The sequence below is a fragment of the Lepidothrix coronata genome, unplaced genomic scaffold (assembly GCF_001604755.1).
Source record: "Lepidothrix coronata isolate B3197 unplaced genomic scaffold, Lepidothrix_coronata-1.0 Scaffold39, whole genome shotgun sequence".
NCBI lineage: Eukaryota > Metazoa > Chordata > Aves > Passeriformes > Pipridae > Lepidothrix > Lepidothrix coronata.
The window spans coordinates 4,554,126-4,570,433 of NW_016690219.1; the positions used below are offsets into that span (position 1 = coordinate 4,554,126).

General features: G+C 42.7%; 1 protein-coding gene across 6 annotated transcripts in view; it reads right to left on the bottom strand.

The window, feature by feature from the left end:
• The window catches only part of RUNX2 (runt related transcription factor 2), a 223,693-nt gene that overhangs the window by 56,820 nt on the left and 150,565 nt on the right, over positions 1 to 16,308 (bottom strand). For 4 of the 6 annotated variants that reach the window (XM_017813117.1, XM_017813120.1, XM_017813118.1 and 1 more), the window contains one exon: positions 14,787 to 15,265. The exons of 1 other annotated variant lie outside the window; for it this stretch is intronic. In XM_017813117.1, the coding sequence (XP_017668606.1) occupies positions 14,787 to 15,265 (479 nt within the window). Of the gene's footprint in view, positions 1 to 14,785; positions 15,266 to 16,308 lie in introns of those variants that run through there. One more of the 6 variants, XM_017813115.1, reaches the window with a different exon arrangement.

A 16,308-nucleotide genomic window follows, 5' to 3' on the forward strand; every position in this document is an offset into this window, starting at 1 on the left:
GTCTTTTAAATACCTCTAGGGATGGTGACCCAACCACTTCTCTGGGCAGTCTGTCCCAGTGCCTAAACACCCTTTATGTGAAGAAAATATTCCCAATATCCAATCTAAAACTTCTTTGACACAACTTAAAGACATTTCTTCTTGTCCTGTCACTTGTTACATGGGAGAAGGGACCAACCCCCACCTGTCTACAATCTCCTGTGAGGGAGTTGTAGAGAGTGACAAGGTCCCCCCTGGAGCCTCCTTTTCTCCAGGCTGAGCCCCCCCCAGATTCCTCAGCTGCTCCTCATCAGATTTGTGCTCCAGACTCTTCCCCAGCTCTGTTGCCCTTCTCTGGACTTGCTCCAGCATCTTAATGTCTTTCTTGAATTGAGGGGACCAAAACTGAACCCAGGATTTGAGGTGAGGCCTCACCAGTGCCCAGCACAGGGGGACAGTCACTGCCCTGGTCCTGCTGCCACACTATTGCTGGCACAGGCCAGGTGCCATTGGCCTTCTTGGCCACCTGGGCACACTGCAGTCAGGATGCAACAGCACAGATGAAATCAGAGCAAATAAAATGCAAATAATGAAACTAGATTCATGTGGTTTAGCCCTTTTCCTCTGCTATCTTCAGCACTTTTGCAACACTGCGGTGATGGCTGATGAGAAAACAGAGGATCAAAGTGTCAAGAAAACAGGGGTTGTTTTCTTTGCATTAAATATGAAAAGAAACATTTCCCAGCTTTCTCATGACTTAGCCCAACCTAGTGAGTGGCTAAACATTGCTCAGGTGTGACTAAGAGGTGCTGGCTGCACAACGTCTGTACGACGACGTTATCGCATCCGTTAGTACGTTTCAAAGCCTGGGACACCTCATTTTCCCTGGATGGTCTGCTTTTCTGCCTTGAGCAACAGCTTATGTACCATTTCTTTCGCTCCAGGAAAAAAAAAAAAGAAAAAACAACAACACAAAATAAAACTTTAACAAAGCACTTGTCAATAAGGATCAATGCACCAGTTATGTCCTTGTAAGATGAAGACCAATGGAAGATGCCTCTGAGAACTGAAATTCATAATTGTACTAGAGGGCAATCATTATGGATACAATAGAAATATCGCTTTTATGGCACTTAATCTTTTCCCTCATCTCTCCCACTGCAAGGTTCCTCTCTGCTCCACTATCTGTCAGATAATTTATAAGATTACAGTGAATTCAGAGCAATTTTACCCAGTTTCTCCAGCTTCCTTTTTTTTTATTTATAGTCTTAAAATTACTTAGCCAAGAACTTGTCATTTTTTCCAGCTATGTTGAACAGTCTAGCAAAGATATTGCTTCATCTCACTTTTATCCAGAAAATTGATCTCTAACACCAGGAGTATCAGGCACTGGAGTTTACAGAGGGGCAGTGGGTTATGTCAGAGTCTGAATGACCAAACCACTGACCAAAGAAGAATAAGCCTTCCCCCCATCTTCTGAAGTCTTCAAAACTATATGGAAACCTCCAGTCCAATCATACACACAATTTTGGGGCCAGGGAGTAAGGTCTAGCTGGGATTCTGGACACAGGGGCATCCCACAGCACTGCAGCAACAAAGAGTATAACATTAGGTACTGTCGGCATCGCCACTACTTAATTATCCAGATGACCTTCAAATCCATGGATCTAGAGGCCAAAATTCTTGGTTTTCCTAGGAAACAGAAATCCTCTCTGCACAGAGAATGGGTTTTCCCATGCAAAAGCAGAGGCCAATCCCACCTTTTCATCAGTATTCTCTTCACTTTCTGTTTATCCTGGGAGGGCCAATTTGCCCTGGTCACACACACACATTCACAAATACCCCCAGGTACGAGGTGCTGAACCACTCACATGCACAGAAAACAAAAATCCCCAAAGCCTGAAGGTGCATTTTTGGTTGCTTCTCCGAGAAGGGAAGCTGGAATTTTTTTATGTTACATTTTTAAGTATTCAAGTATCATATAAGTACTACAATAGTGTATAAATACATATATTGGGGGAAAAAGCTCAATAAGCTACTGGCTCTCATCTTTAAATATACGGTGGAGGATATCCCTTCCAACATCCAGCTTCAGTTTCTGATTTAACAGTCTGTGTAACACTTCTTATGTAGTCTGTGAAACCTTTTAATGGCAATTTAGGGATTAAAATCCTGCTTTAGGAATGAGTTAGATGCGCTAGGAGGCAAGGGCATGCAAGGCTCTGTTCTCACTGTTACCTTTGCCTAAAACACTCAAGTGGCTACAAAAGGAAAACCAGCAGGATTCAATTCTACCATTTATCACCTGAAGAAAATCATTCCTTTGTATATCCTGCTAATAATGTTTTCAAACCCTTACTGTGAACCCAAAGAGGGAAAAGTAGAGTTAACAACTGTAGCAACTGTGGCAAAAAAAATTCTCAGACTGGAACCTTTCTTTTCTTTTTAATTGGGATTGTGACTGTGATTGTATTGGGATTGGGATTGACTCGTTAAGGAGAAATGTATCTGCTGACAAGGTACTTGCCTTTTCCACAGAAATGGCATCACAACCTTTGAATTCTTTGAGATTTTCCTCATCACAAATATTAACAAATGTGTACGTATTTTATGAAGAAATACTGATTTCTTAACAAAAGCTGTAAAGCAGCCAAAACCCCTTGAAAGAAAAACAGCAACTGCATTTTAAGATAAAAGAAGCAACTAAATATACCAGGAACTGCGGGATTCATAGTAAGATCAATTCCCCTGTTCCATATATATTTTTACCCATTCCTGATAATATTTCTTATTGAACAACATTGACTTCATGGCGAGGCTTCACGAACGAAGATTTGGGAAGGCTCTATCCACATTTGCTGAACAACATTGACTTAACAAGGTGGTAAATGCGGATGCCAATTCATAATCATATTCACATTCATATCCCATATTTTCACCAGTGTCTTTCTAAAGAATTAGATAACTTTTATTAAGCATTCATCTATTCTGGACACTTGAGAAGAGAATAGGTTTAAGAAAACATTCTCAGAAGTGAACTTCTCATTTTGGGAGGCAGCTGCAAATTTTGTTGCCCCCCTTTCTCGTATTGCATGTGGGCGTGGGTGTGTTTCTGAGCTTCACATCTTCCTTCTTTGAGGTTTGTTTTTTTATTTGCAGTTGTTGTGGCAAAGAAGAACTGAAGAAATGACTTTGACACTTCATCTGCAAGACCTCAGGTCTGTGGTCATTCTCATCTCTAACACAGGACCTTTGCAAATTCAGTATTATCCTTTTCTCTGTTGGGTGCACATTTTCACATGTCTTGAGGGACAAGGGGCACTAGGCAAGTTGCTACAATTTTCCCTCATTTTGGTCCACAACACCAGTATGGGGCTGAAAGGACACAATGGGGTCAGAGAAGCCCTACATGTACCAGTGATTAACTCAGTTACACTCCTGGGGAAGGGATGGATCAGCTCTCATGGGTCAGGTTTTGGTTTGTAATTAAAATACTTTAACACAGCAGTAACTGAAATCTCAAAGGGCCAACAATGACGTTAAATCTGGCAGCGACTTCAGCACATCTACAGTTCCTCAAAGCACAAACCGGATCTGATTTTAACTTTGCTTTTTGACAGAAAGCAAGACTCAAATGTAAGATCTGAACACTGACCCTAGGTGTTCACACCTTCTGGGGGAACTGGAAGAGGGGGTGACTTCAGGGCCCTACTAGTTCCAGTGGAAAGCCAGGATCTGAGTATGGAGATTTGCCTCTGAGAGGACTTGTGTTTATCGTGTGCATTTATCCATCTTCACGAGGGTTGCAGCCCTCAGCCCCTCTGGGATGGGCACAAGCCCCCACTGACTTCACCTGAACAGCCTCGGGGAGGTGCTATCTCATGTGAACCACAGTTTGTTCAAGCGCCAGCAGTTTGTGTTTTCCTGTCTCTAGGCTGTCATGCTGCAGATGACCTAAATTCTCTCTGTATTTTTTTCTTTTCTCTAGATGGTGAGACCTGATACAGGCAGGTGTCTCTGAGCAGCCCATTGCCCCAGCATGGAGAACATGCCACAGGTAGAAGATTCTATGTCCATCCTTCATCACAGGCACTGCCAACACATAGTGGGAGGAGGGTCTATCCCTCTATGCCACACACACCTGGATCTGTAAATCCACGGTAGCCAGGTAATGCTGCAGTTCATCAGCACATTATCTGTTGGTATTTTCCATCATGGAGGAGCTGGTGAGCTGCTCCAGGACAGATGCCCACAATAAACAAAATGCCAGTCTTAACATGACTGTGCCCCAAAAAGTATCTTTTATAAAAATGCACTGCACAGAAAAAATATATGACCCTGTGCCCTGTTAAATGGGGCAACCAAAATGAGTTCCTAGTTGTAAACTTTTATGAAAATAGCAATTGGGGGGATCCTCTTGGTCAGGCGGAGACAGGGAGGTTTGAAACAGCACGTACCAAACCTTCTCTCGCTGGCAAGGAAAAGGGTTACACAAGTTCTCCATAAACATCTTTATCTGCAGTCATTAGCCAGCAATCCTAAACATTGGATGAGTTCTCCCCCGATGTTTCACAATGGGTTTTTTTCTGGTTTCTAGGAACTGTTTTCGAGGACTGCCATTCAGCATATGAGAAAAATGTGTGGCCATGATACACAGTTTATTTTTTTCTTGGGCATTGCCCCATTACACAAATGCAATATCACATCACCATGTACCCTCCTTTTCTCTAACACTTTCCATCCAATACCTATAAGCACACTGCAAACATGAGTGATCTTACTTTGAGTTCAAAGATCCCTGCCCCAACGGAAATACAGTTTCTGGGCTGAACATAAGGAAAAGATGATTGAAGGGGTAGTGTGGGGAGAGGCAGAAGCATCTTCCTTAATGCCCAATATAATGCCTTATAAAACTCCAATCCTGTCTTTATCTAGGACTTTGAATTAGTCTCTTCCAGACTAATAAAAAAGACTGAGAACAAAAACAGGGCAGAAGGGAAAGTACAAAAAAAGATGGAACAAAAATGCCATTTTATACCACTGGCCCCAACTCAGCATGGAACCATTTTCTATGGCAAGGAGTAAGTCAAGCAAATTCCTGGTCGCCTGATACTTTCTACAGCTCCACAAAAGCTGTGAATTTTGCAGTTCTTTAAAACAGAGGGGGAAATCCCTTCCAGCACTGCTCCAAACTCCCATGTGGTGCAGGAATTGCTGCTCCACTCACGGCGACAGATCAGCGAGGGGACAGAAGCACAGGCTGGATTTTCAGTCCTGACTTTGAGATGCAGCTGCCAAGCGGTGTTGCAAAGACAGACCTCTGGAGGTTTCTCATACTTTTTTTGGCTTATCATCCTGGTGTATTCATCTTAACAGAAATCAGCTGTTCTCCTTCTCACTTATACAGTATTTGCAGGAGAGACTTCAGCATCTGGCCTGGCTATTATTAAAAGATGAGAACATCTTGCTCTTTAAGGAGAACACCACTACTGGTAATAAACGGACAAAGATCCTTTGCATCCAGGTTTCCCAAGATCAGTCTGGATTATTTGGGTTTTTTATCCCTTCTGTTGCAGTCTTTCTTTCCTATTTCCTCATATTTGCTAACCAGCCTCGCACACCCTGGAGCAGGAATAAAAATTGTGCTTTCCTGGGAGAAGCTGTCTCACAGCATTTGGAAGTAACAGCATCATTTTCAGCTACCAAGGACTTCTTTTTCCAACTGCGGAAATCAAAAAGTAAACAAGCTGGGGGGGTGGAGGGGGTGAGGGGAGTGGGAGGGGGGTTGAGGAGCTGCCTTTGTGTTTAGGGTTCGACTTTATTTTTAACAGTGCTCTAAAGTCACAGTCTGGAGGAATAGCTACAGCCTTCCAGCACCTAAAGAGGCTATTAGAGGGCTGGAGAGGGACTTTTGACAAGGGCCTGGAGAGACAGAACAAGGGGGAATGGCTTTAAATTGAAAGAAGGCAGGGTAGATTAGATATTAGGAAGAAATTCTTCCCTGTGAGGGTGGTGAGGCCCTGGCACAGGTTGCCCAGAGAAGCTGTGGTTGCCCCATCCCTGGAAATGTTCAAGGCCGGGCTGGACAGGGCTTGGAGCAACATGATCTAGCAGAAGGTGTCCCTACCCATGGCAGGGGTTTGGAACAAGATGGTCTTTAAGGCCTCTTCCTATCTAAACCATTCTGTGATTCTCTGAATACAAATGAAGGAGAAAGGAGAGGTCACCTAGAACTGGAGTCCTATAGATGTGCAACAAGGTTTTAAACCCTTATTGCACTTTTTGTGTCCAAAGCCAGAAGCAGGGACAAACCCAACCCCTAAACCAGAAGTTGGGGAAAAAGTTACCATCTGCACTTTGAAAGGCTGAGGGGTGGATATTAGGGGAAGGTTGGGGATGCTGAAATCCCAGCTCCATCTCCACACTTAGAAGATACCAAGACTTGCTGGGCACAGCCTTGCTGAGAGGATCTGGTGCCAGTGGTACTGCATTGAGCCTCCCTTGAACTGGGAGACCAACTGAGACTCCTTCCAACCAGCACTTCAGTGACCCTTCATTGATAACACCCACACTTACGGGTAGGAAAATGCTGGCGTCCAAAACCGTGGGGCTATTAATAGAGGGACTTCAGCTGATCTCCACTGGCGTAATCACCAGCTGAATTTGGCCTCGTGGTAAACATTAATCACTGGCAAGTTGCTGCAGCATATCAGCTTTAACATGGGTTGTTTGCTTTTCTCTAAGTGTTGGGACATCCCACAAAGCTCCAGCTGCTTGTCCCGAGCGAGCTGCTGGGAGGGAGCGGCCAAGGGCTGCCTCCACGGATTGTAGCGATCTCTGCTTTTTTTCCTGCCCCACCACAAATTCAGAGTAAATCTGTTGAGACAGCACAACTTGGCCTTAACTCCACATTGTTATTTGACCAGATCAGCAGTCTGGAAACTGGGTCAATTTTTCTAAACATGTGGTTTAGAAATGTGCTGTTTCAAAGGACACTATCCAATGGCGTGAGACCAAACATTGGATTTGTAGTGAAAAAAAGCTAAACAACAACAACAACAACAAAAGTCCAAAGCTCTCTGTAAACACTGAGTCCATAGGACACCCTGACAAAGTAGGGAAATAATAAATTCCCTGATCTATATTTAGGGAAACTGAGGCATAAGGAGTCCCAAGTCATTTGGAGAATCACAGATGATGCTGAAATTTCCCAGCTACAGAAGTAAAACTAATTTGTCTCATCTTTACAAGTTCTTAAAATATACCTATAGGGATTTTTTTTTATTCTCTCGCATAACTGCAGTAGGGAAATTCAAGTCTGCTTGTTATTTAGGTAACACACGCAACACAAGAAATGTAGGTTCCATTTACCCTAAGTAAAATACGCAATAAATGTGCATGAGAGTAGCAAGGCAGACCTGAGAACTTCAATTTTAAATTATGTTGTGGGTCCCAAGTTACTGCATCAGATCATCAGAAGCTTTTGGAAGTTTGGGCTTTGCTCTTTTTGTATCTCACAGCCTTATCCACTAGTGAGGCCAACAGTTTCCTATTCCCAGTGGGGTAAATGCTGAGGTCCCCCCCTCCAAAGACATACAAGTATCACAAAGAATCCTCATGGGAACAGCTCCATTCATCCCAGACTGACATTGCACCAGAAGATCTACAGGGAAAAGATAATCACAGAAGGCCCAAGTTAAATATTTATTTTTTTTTTTTGCTTTAAGCTTGTACTAAAACTTTTGTTGAAGATGTTGAGCAGAAATTCTCAACCTGTTCCCAGTATTTTAACTTCCATGGTCGTCTGCATCACCTGTCCAAGGATTATGGGTTTCTAGTGGATTTGCTTATTACTTTTAACCCACCTAACAAATGTTTCTGAGGAATAACAATCTTAGTCTGTCCTCTGCAAGCATTCAGCTGAGTGGTGAGTACCTGAGCTGGACACCCTCAATACACCCCTACCCAAATATATGATCCAGTGTGTCCTCCCCCATGCTGCTGTGACTTAGGCAGAATATTGTCCATCCATGAGCAGTAACCCAAGGGAGGGATTTTACCCCAAAATATTGATTCATTTCCTCCTGACCGGGCAGAAGGTAACTAGATAGTTCATATCAGTCCTTAGATATATAACTGAAGTTATTTCCTCCTTTTCCCCAGTAAACTGCTTGATGAAATTTTTAATTGGTGCCAGCATAGGGCTTGGTCAGACCCTGCTCCTTCTCACCCCCACCTCTCCCCAAGAGCTTACTTTAGGCACAAAAACAGGCCTGCTCTGAGCCCCTCTGGTGTTGCTCACAGCCACAGGAAATTAGAAAGTTAAAACCAAGGCCAGCAGAGAGAGGCAGTGCAGGACTGTGTGGGACCAGCAAGGTCTGACTCCAGTCATCCAAAGCTGATGTTCAGCACTCACAACCCAAAACACAGAAGATATTTACTGACACCAAAAAGATGGGGAAGAGAACAGTCATCACCACTTGCAGGAAATGTCTCTAAATCTTCTCTCCTAAAGTGCTTTGAGTTTTATCTCCCCCCACTGCTCCACATATCTCTGTAAGGGGCTGTCCTCTGTGTTGGCCAGTGGCGGTCATTTTGCCTCGAGTGTTTGGTTTCTGGCTAAGGCAAGAGAGTCACCTTCACAAGCGACAGAAGGGTAAATGAAGCAAAAAATCAAAAGCAACATCCCCAGTATGATACTTGACAGGAACTGCTGTACTGGATCAGAGGGATGGTTTGGCTCTTCCAGCCCTTTTTCTGACTATGACTGCTGTAGACATCCCAGAGAAACCAACCAGCCAGAAACCAACAAAAATTGATCTTTAGGGTCCCTTTCAACCCAAACCATTCTATGATTCTGTGAAAAGACAGAGGGATCACTGTAACTCCTCAATAACCTGCCTATGCACGAATTTAATCCTGTCCAACCACTTTATTCAGATTGCATTTAACTGAATATTTGCTCTCCATACAGTCACGCAAGCACTTTTTATCTCAGACAGCAACCTGTAGCAGGCAGCTCCCAGCCTGCCTTACAGGGCCATGGGATAATTAGGAAGGAACCATGGGAGGTCTCCAGCCCAATCTCCTGCTCAAGCATCCTCAATTCCTGGGGTCAGACCAGGTTGCTCCATGTTTTATGCAGTTGGGTCCTGTAAACTTCCAAGGACAGAAGTGTCACAATCTCTCAAGGTCCCTGTTCCATCACTCCATCACACAAAATGAAGAAAAATTGTTTATTTTCATAGATGAAAATCTGGATTAAGTGATCGTGAAAGGAAGAATAGCTAAATTAATCTGTGTGCCAGAGGGAAACAGAAAGTCTTAGCACTAATGTTTGTAGCACAAGTCCCCCAGAAAAAATTATAGAGTAACTACATCACCAAGTGTTGATTGGTTTGCTTGGTTCCTCACTCTTGGATCAAGTTTCCCTAAAATCAGGACTCAGATTATGAATTGGAATGAAAACACTCTTGAAGACCCTCAAATATTATTGCAAGGTTAAAACACCACATAACAAATGTGTAGGTCCATGGTAAAGCCAATAGAGCTCCCAAAATCAGTATCACTGACATTTAGACTCCAGAGACAAAGGTTTCTTGAAATGATCAGAACCTCACAACTCTCTTTGCTACTATTTCTCTTTTGCAGACTCAAGAAATAGCTAAGAAGGACAAGAACTGACTATGAAACCAGGAACAAGCTTGCAAACAATTCCCGTCCTCTCCTCCTGCAGGCAGCCTCAGGTGAACTTAACCTCACCTTCATTAGATGCATCTCCTCCTACCCCTGACACTAAGCTGGAGGAAAAATAGCCTCCTCCCTCAGTCCCCTCCCAATCCATATATTTTTTTGCTGCTTGAAAACTATTCTTGCCTCAGGCCATGCAAATCACAAGATTATCTGTAACTACATTCCTCAGGTCTGACCAGGAAGAGGTGGGGATGGGTCAACCCCCACCCTGGAAAAGTGTCATAAGTCCCAATCCCTCCCTCTCAGTTTAGAAATCCTGTTTTTCCCTGTACTTCAAACTCTTCCCACAGCCCTCTTAGCACCAGAATGTCATAGCTAATGTCAACTGATAGGTTTCAGAGTTAATGATGCAGCAAGAAAGAGCAGTTTGCACTTCTCTAAGAAACACAGGTTTTGATAGTTTGCAGGCTCAGAAAAAGAAGCAACATTTGAGATCAGTTTTAGAAGATGTTCTTTACCACACAAAGGCCTGGAAACTTGCTTGTTATATTTAATTGATGGGGCCACGATGGACGAGCCAGTACCGTGTCCTACCCTGTGCTTGCTTTACCCTGCCTGGTGCCAAGAGGAGACAAGGAAGAAAAAGAAGCGTAAAAGAACATTAACAAAAAAAAAAAAGCCATTTTATTGAAAATGAAATTAAAACTTCAAATTAATATTACAATCATGAGAAAATGCCAAACAATTCAATTTACAGTTGCAACATACAATACAAATAGTCCCTTTGAAGTTGAAGTAAACTGATCCACAATCATCGTCTGTGGCATAAAGCAGAGTGTGTTTGTACAATATGTGCATGAAAAGCAAATCTCGGGTGACAGCATTTGAAAAAAATAAAAAATTAAAGCTTGTATTTACACAAAATGCTACAAATATTTTGTTCCAGCAGAAGTTCAAGATTGGTAAAGCATATTAACAACAAAAAAAAATTGGAATGTCACTCATATTACCTAAAGTTACTGTAAAAGTATGGTTTTGGCTGATATACTTAAAAGTACTGCATTAAAAAAAAAGCAAAGAGTTACCTGTAAACATGGAAGTAAACAAACATCTAAAAAAGTTCTCAGAAAATGTTAAACTGAAATGCATTCTATTTAAAAACAAGAAGAAATTCAGGGGGGCAGAGAATGGGGCTTCTTTGAGCTCATGGCTGATCCAGGTTTAATTATTGCTTTTGCTCATGGCTTGCTGGCGCTGCAGCCCGGTGAGGGGCTGAGCCTCGCTTTGCTCAGGGTGAAAGTGCAAAATTCTCCCCACTCCAGATGGTACCTGTGGAAACTGGTCAATCTTTGCTCAGGGGACTGCTGGCAAAAAAAAGTTCAATGCTAAGAAAGACACAGCAGCTGGTCTTTTAAAGTAAACAATAAACGCCACACAAGTGATGCTGTGGGGTAAATAATTTGCTTTACTCATCCGTCCCTACCGGCTGCCCCCGATCTGGTTACCCTTAGGAGGAGGGAGAGGAGGCTTTAATCCTCCGTTTGGCAAAAGGGACATCGTGCCTTTTGTGCTGGAAGTAAATCTTTGGTAGGATAAGAGAACTGAACTGAACGGTAGAAAAAGGCCATTTTTTATCTTTAAATCTATGACTGGTGCCAAAGATTGCCACTGCCCCGAGGGAAGGGCTGTCGTACCTTTGGGAAAACTCCTGCAATGCCAAGTACCTCGAAAAAGCTCCAATAAACTGATAGGATTCACTACATAGCACCAGGTGGTTGGGGTTTTTTGTCTGACATCCCGTTTCAAGAGCATTTCCAAGTGAACTCAAAAGCATTTTCTGAAAGCTTTGGTGAGCATCTCTGCCTCAGCTTGTACAGCTCCCTCCATGACCAGCCTGATGTACCGGGAGAGATTTTCCAAAGGCACCGGGAGGGTTCAGGAGCTACTGAAAGTCAAGAGGCTGGTGCTCCTCTGTCTGCAGGTACTTAGAAAATCCTTTCCTTCCTATCTCAAGCAGGCAGAGTCAGGTCAGCCGAGGGCACGGATCAGTTGGATCAGGCACACGTGCCTCGACCGGGCGGAGAAAACGTTTTCAACGTCTGTCCCTAATGGTCCAGTTGAAAAACCGCGGGGACACAAACAGAGTCCTGTCGGTATTGGGCAAAACAAAAAATCTGGTCTGTGTTGGATTTATCCAGAAACAAAAACCAAGTGCTTGAATTTTACAACAAAGTCTGAAAAAAAAAAAAAAAGAAAAAGAAAAAGAGAGAAAAAAAAAAAAGAAAATCTGGGTTGCTGCCTGCAGCCACTCTTAACAACATTTCAACACAAAAGCACCCTAAAAATTACTTAATATGCATACAGTAAACCTTAAAAAGCCCTTCTCAGCAATAACAAATAATGTACAAATATAGTACCTTTTATTAAATAGGAAACAGCTTGCACTGGCAGTACATCTCTTTTTCTCTTGCTTACTAAACAAAAAACAAAACTGAAATGTGTAACCAGACACTGGCTTTTTAAGTGCTGCTGAGACTAACAAACGTTACTTTACAGTTACAAATAAATGGACAGTGGTATGCTTCAAGCTACCACAAACCAACAATAAATAGAATCAATTACAGCTTCCATCTTTGAAGGAAAACTAAGTATTAGAAGAAAAACAAAGTGTCTTACTTATACTTTAAGCATACTTGGTATACAACCTTTAGAAGGCAAAGACTTTTTATTAATTTATGGTTTTTAAGAGCACGTCGTCACGCAGATTGGAGGGATGTACCATGCTAATGGAAACTCGTTCAACAGCTTCGCTATTAACGAGCAGTAGGGGTGGTGTCTGGCTCTGTAATGGCTGTGCCCACTGTTGGTTTATTGCAATACTTTGGAGGGAGCCAAAGAACACCCAAGGAGCAGCTTGGAGGCCTCCAGCCCCTGAGGGGGCTGCAGAGAGCAGTGACTAAAGGACTAGAAGGAGGAGGCACCAGCCAAGCCCACCAGCACGCGCCAAACATCCCACTAAACCAGGCTTAACATCACCTGTTTGGGAAGAGCGTGGGGAGGGTGGTTCAGCTCCCACCACATCCAGCTGTTGCCATGTCACCTCCCTGTTTGATATTGCTGCCCTGGGCTGGACAAAATTTGGGCCCCTCCGCAGGACAGTTTGGCAGCAGGTTGGCCAAGGGTTTTGGGTTTTGGGTGTCTGTTCTCCCTGTATCACGTCTGGGAGCACTAGAGCGGCTTTTAAGGTGAGTTTAGATTTTCAGCTTCTGCAGAGGTAAGTACTGCTGCCCTGGGGCTTGTCCCTCTAACACGGCAACAGCCACATCAGCTTCAGAGCCACCACATCATCCGTATGGCTCCCGCATTTAATGCTAACAGGCGGTGACTCGCTACCAGGCAGCTTCTGTCTCAAGTTTGGAATCTTTTCATTCCACTGAGTGGGCTGAAATTGCAAGGGGAGGGGAAAATGTTTCACCATTTCTCCCTTAATCCCATTTCTGAGATATTTAACAATTCATTATTTGCAAAAATACGGTCCTTGAACAGTTTTGATTTTTCTTTGGGGAAAAAAAAAACAACAACCCTTCTGAAATCCAAATTATGCTGTCAAAATAGACCATTTTAAATATGAATCTTTTCAAATTTTGAAGTTCTGAGAAAAATCCTGGGAGAAGAAGAAATTAGGGGAAGGGTGGAAAATATTTCATCCTTCCTACCATTTTTCCAGTGTCTCCACAACTACTGATTAAAAGGCAAGACTGTGTTGAAGGCAACCAGACAGCTAATAAAAATATTTTAAACACAATATTTCCTTCATAAGTTATATAAAAAGATCCTACATCCAAAATCATTTGATGTGGATGCATTTGGGTTGGGTTTGTCATTTTTAAGTCACATTGTAAACTGGTTCACACTGGAACTGCTTTTCAGAGTTGGGTAAAGGTTTGAGGTTTACACCATCGCAGAAATGTAATAAGTAAAAAAAACAAAAAAACAAAAAACACTTTTAGAGACCGAAGTCAATATATCATTACATTAAGAAATGTTTAAAGGGTCCAAATGTCATTAAATAATTATAAATATTCTTTTAAAGTTATATGATGATTCACGTTAGCAAACAACCTCAAATTTTACACATTTATAATTTAAAAAAGAAAATAAAAAGAGAACATAGCTGAACACAAATACTATGTATACCATTTTGGCTCTAGTAATATATATTGCCATTCTCATATTTTGCATAAGTAATAACATTTTGTTTTTTCATTTTTCAAGGTTTTGGTTGTTATTTTTGGTTTTTGGCTAATCGAAGGCAAAATGAGGGGATACAAAAGCAAAAAGGAAACCCTGGGGTTGGCTCACCTAACTTGAAAACTCATTCTCTTTAAGTACCCGAAAACAAACCAAAAAAGCAGTGAACAAAGAGAAGTTCCAACCGTTATCCGCAGCAAGGCTCGGGCAGAGTTTTTTGGGACAGCTGTTTTCGTCTGAATGGATCATGGCAAAATGGAAGCAACTCACTCTTTGCTTTCCTTTTTATGTGCACCAATACAAGCCAGGTGAATTGCACTACGGGTGTGGAGAGGGTCCCATACATTGTATGATTGCAACTGTATCTGGAGTTCATGGTTAGTTTTGGGTTTTTTATTAAAATAAAAGGGAATGCAGCCTTTGCCTTGCATCACCATGTTTCTCCTGATAGCCGGGGAGTCCGTTCTCTCCTCGTTGGCAAAAGTAACTCACTAGTTATTACAAAACTCTTGGTGGGGGGGGGAAGGAAGGGGAAAAAAAAGAAAAAAAAAAAGGAGGGGGTGATTTTGTGTGTGGAGAAGTACATTTTAAATATAAAATGGTTCCAAGGGGAAAAAAAAGAAAATATGTGCTTTGATTCACATAATCTGAAACATGGGTTGTGGTGTGTTGGTAACTCTTGTGTTATTTATGGCCATTATCATCCCGTCTACACAGTTGCACATATTGGTAAAATTTTTTTGTTTTTTTAAAGAAAAAGAAAAAAAAAAAACAAAAACAGGCACTTCGTAGTTAGTCGACCGTTTGGTGTTTGTTTTTTTTTTTTTTGGCTTGCGGAGGTCGGGCCGGCTATGGAAGAAATCTCAGTACGGCCTCCAAACGGACTCATCCATCCTGCCACTAGAATTCAAGACGGTTGGGGAGCTGCTGTGGCTGCCATCCGCCTCCACCCCGTCACTCTGGGTGGGCAAGTTAGGGTTTAGCAGCGTGCTGCCGTTGGACGTGGTGGTGCACGGCGGGAGCATCCTGGAAGGGGAGCGGTCCCCTCCCGGCACCATGGGGAACTGGTATGATCCTGACGAAGTGCCATAGTAGAGATATGGAGTGCTGCTGGTCTGGAAAGGTCCACTTTGGTTTTGGGAAGAGCCGGGGTAGGGTGGTGGTAGGTAGGTGTGGTAGTGAGTGGTTGCGGACATACCCAGTGACATGCCTGAGGTGACTGGCGGTGTATAGGTAAAGGTGGCTGGATAGTGCATTCGTGGGTTGGAGAAGCGGCTCTCAGTGAGGGATGAAATGCTTGTGAACTGCCTGGGATCTGAAAATGGGCCCAGCTCTGAAGCACCTAAAAAATTATAACAAAAGACGGGGGAAAACAATTCTGTAAATACCATTTTTTGTATCAAGTGATGATAGAATTTTATTTTTCTAAGATAACCCACTTCTTTTGGCCCCCAAGAGAACAGCAGATCACATCAAGCAATACATTGCAAGGAACAGAGTCATACATCTGTCTTCTACAAGCGCTGGGCCAAACTCATCCGTGGTCTAACTCCACTGATGCCAATGGAGGGAGCAGCATTGCCAACCTGAAGTGTTCAAAGGCCACGAGTCAGGTCAGGGAAAAAAAACCCTCTAATATCAAGAGATTGAAAAAGAGCCAAAAAAAGAAAGGGGAAAAAAAATTCTCTGAAATCAAGGGATTGAAAAAGAGCCAAAAATAGAAAGGTGGATTTGGAGTTGATTTGCCTTCTGGTTTCGGAGCTTTGAGGGTTACATATCTCTGGATTTTTGCTAGAGCCTCTCAAGAAACTCAAGTCTGGTTGCACACAAAAGCTGAGATTCAGCACAGGCTGTCAGGAGCTGGCATTTCCAGAAAAGCAGAAATTATCATGCAACTTGTAATAAAGCTACAAGAGCTGGCAACACCGAGTTAACTGTACCACTGACACCAGGAGAGTTAAACTGGAGGTGATTAAGACCCACTTCTTGCCTTAAATAATTTATTTAGGTGAGAATGTGTTCAGCTGCTTCCTTTGGCTGAAAAATGCTGTTTGCTGCATCTGAAGGACGGGCAAAGCCACTGCGCTGATAGCAAAGATGCAGATTTTACTTTTCAGAGCAGTTGATGGAAAATTACAAGCCCAACACTCTTTTTGCCATTGAAAAAAGTTGTTTTCATATGTAGTCACTGCAGTCTGGTTGAAAAAAAAAAAAGACCACACAGTTTATGGCTACTGTGCATGTCTGGATGGTAACGCTGTGAATTGGAGTCTAACGCAAAACAGGGATGGGTAAACTCATTTTGGCTAATTTCTAATCCCACATCAAACATCCAAAGCTTTGGAGCAGAACTGGAAAGCAAACGTTAGTAGTTGGGTGATGTGC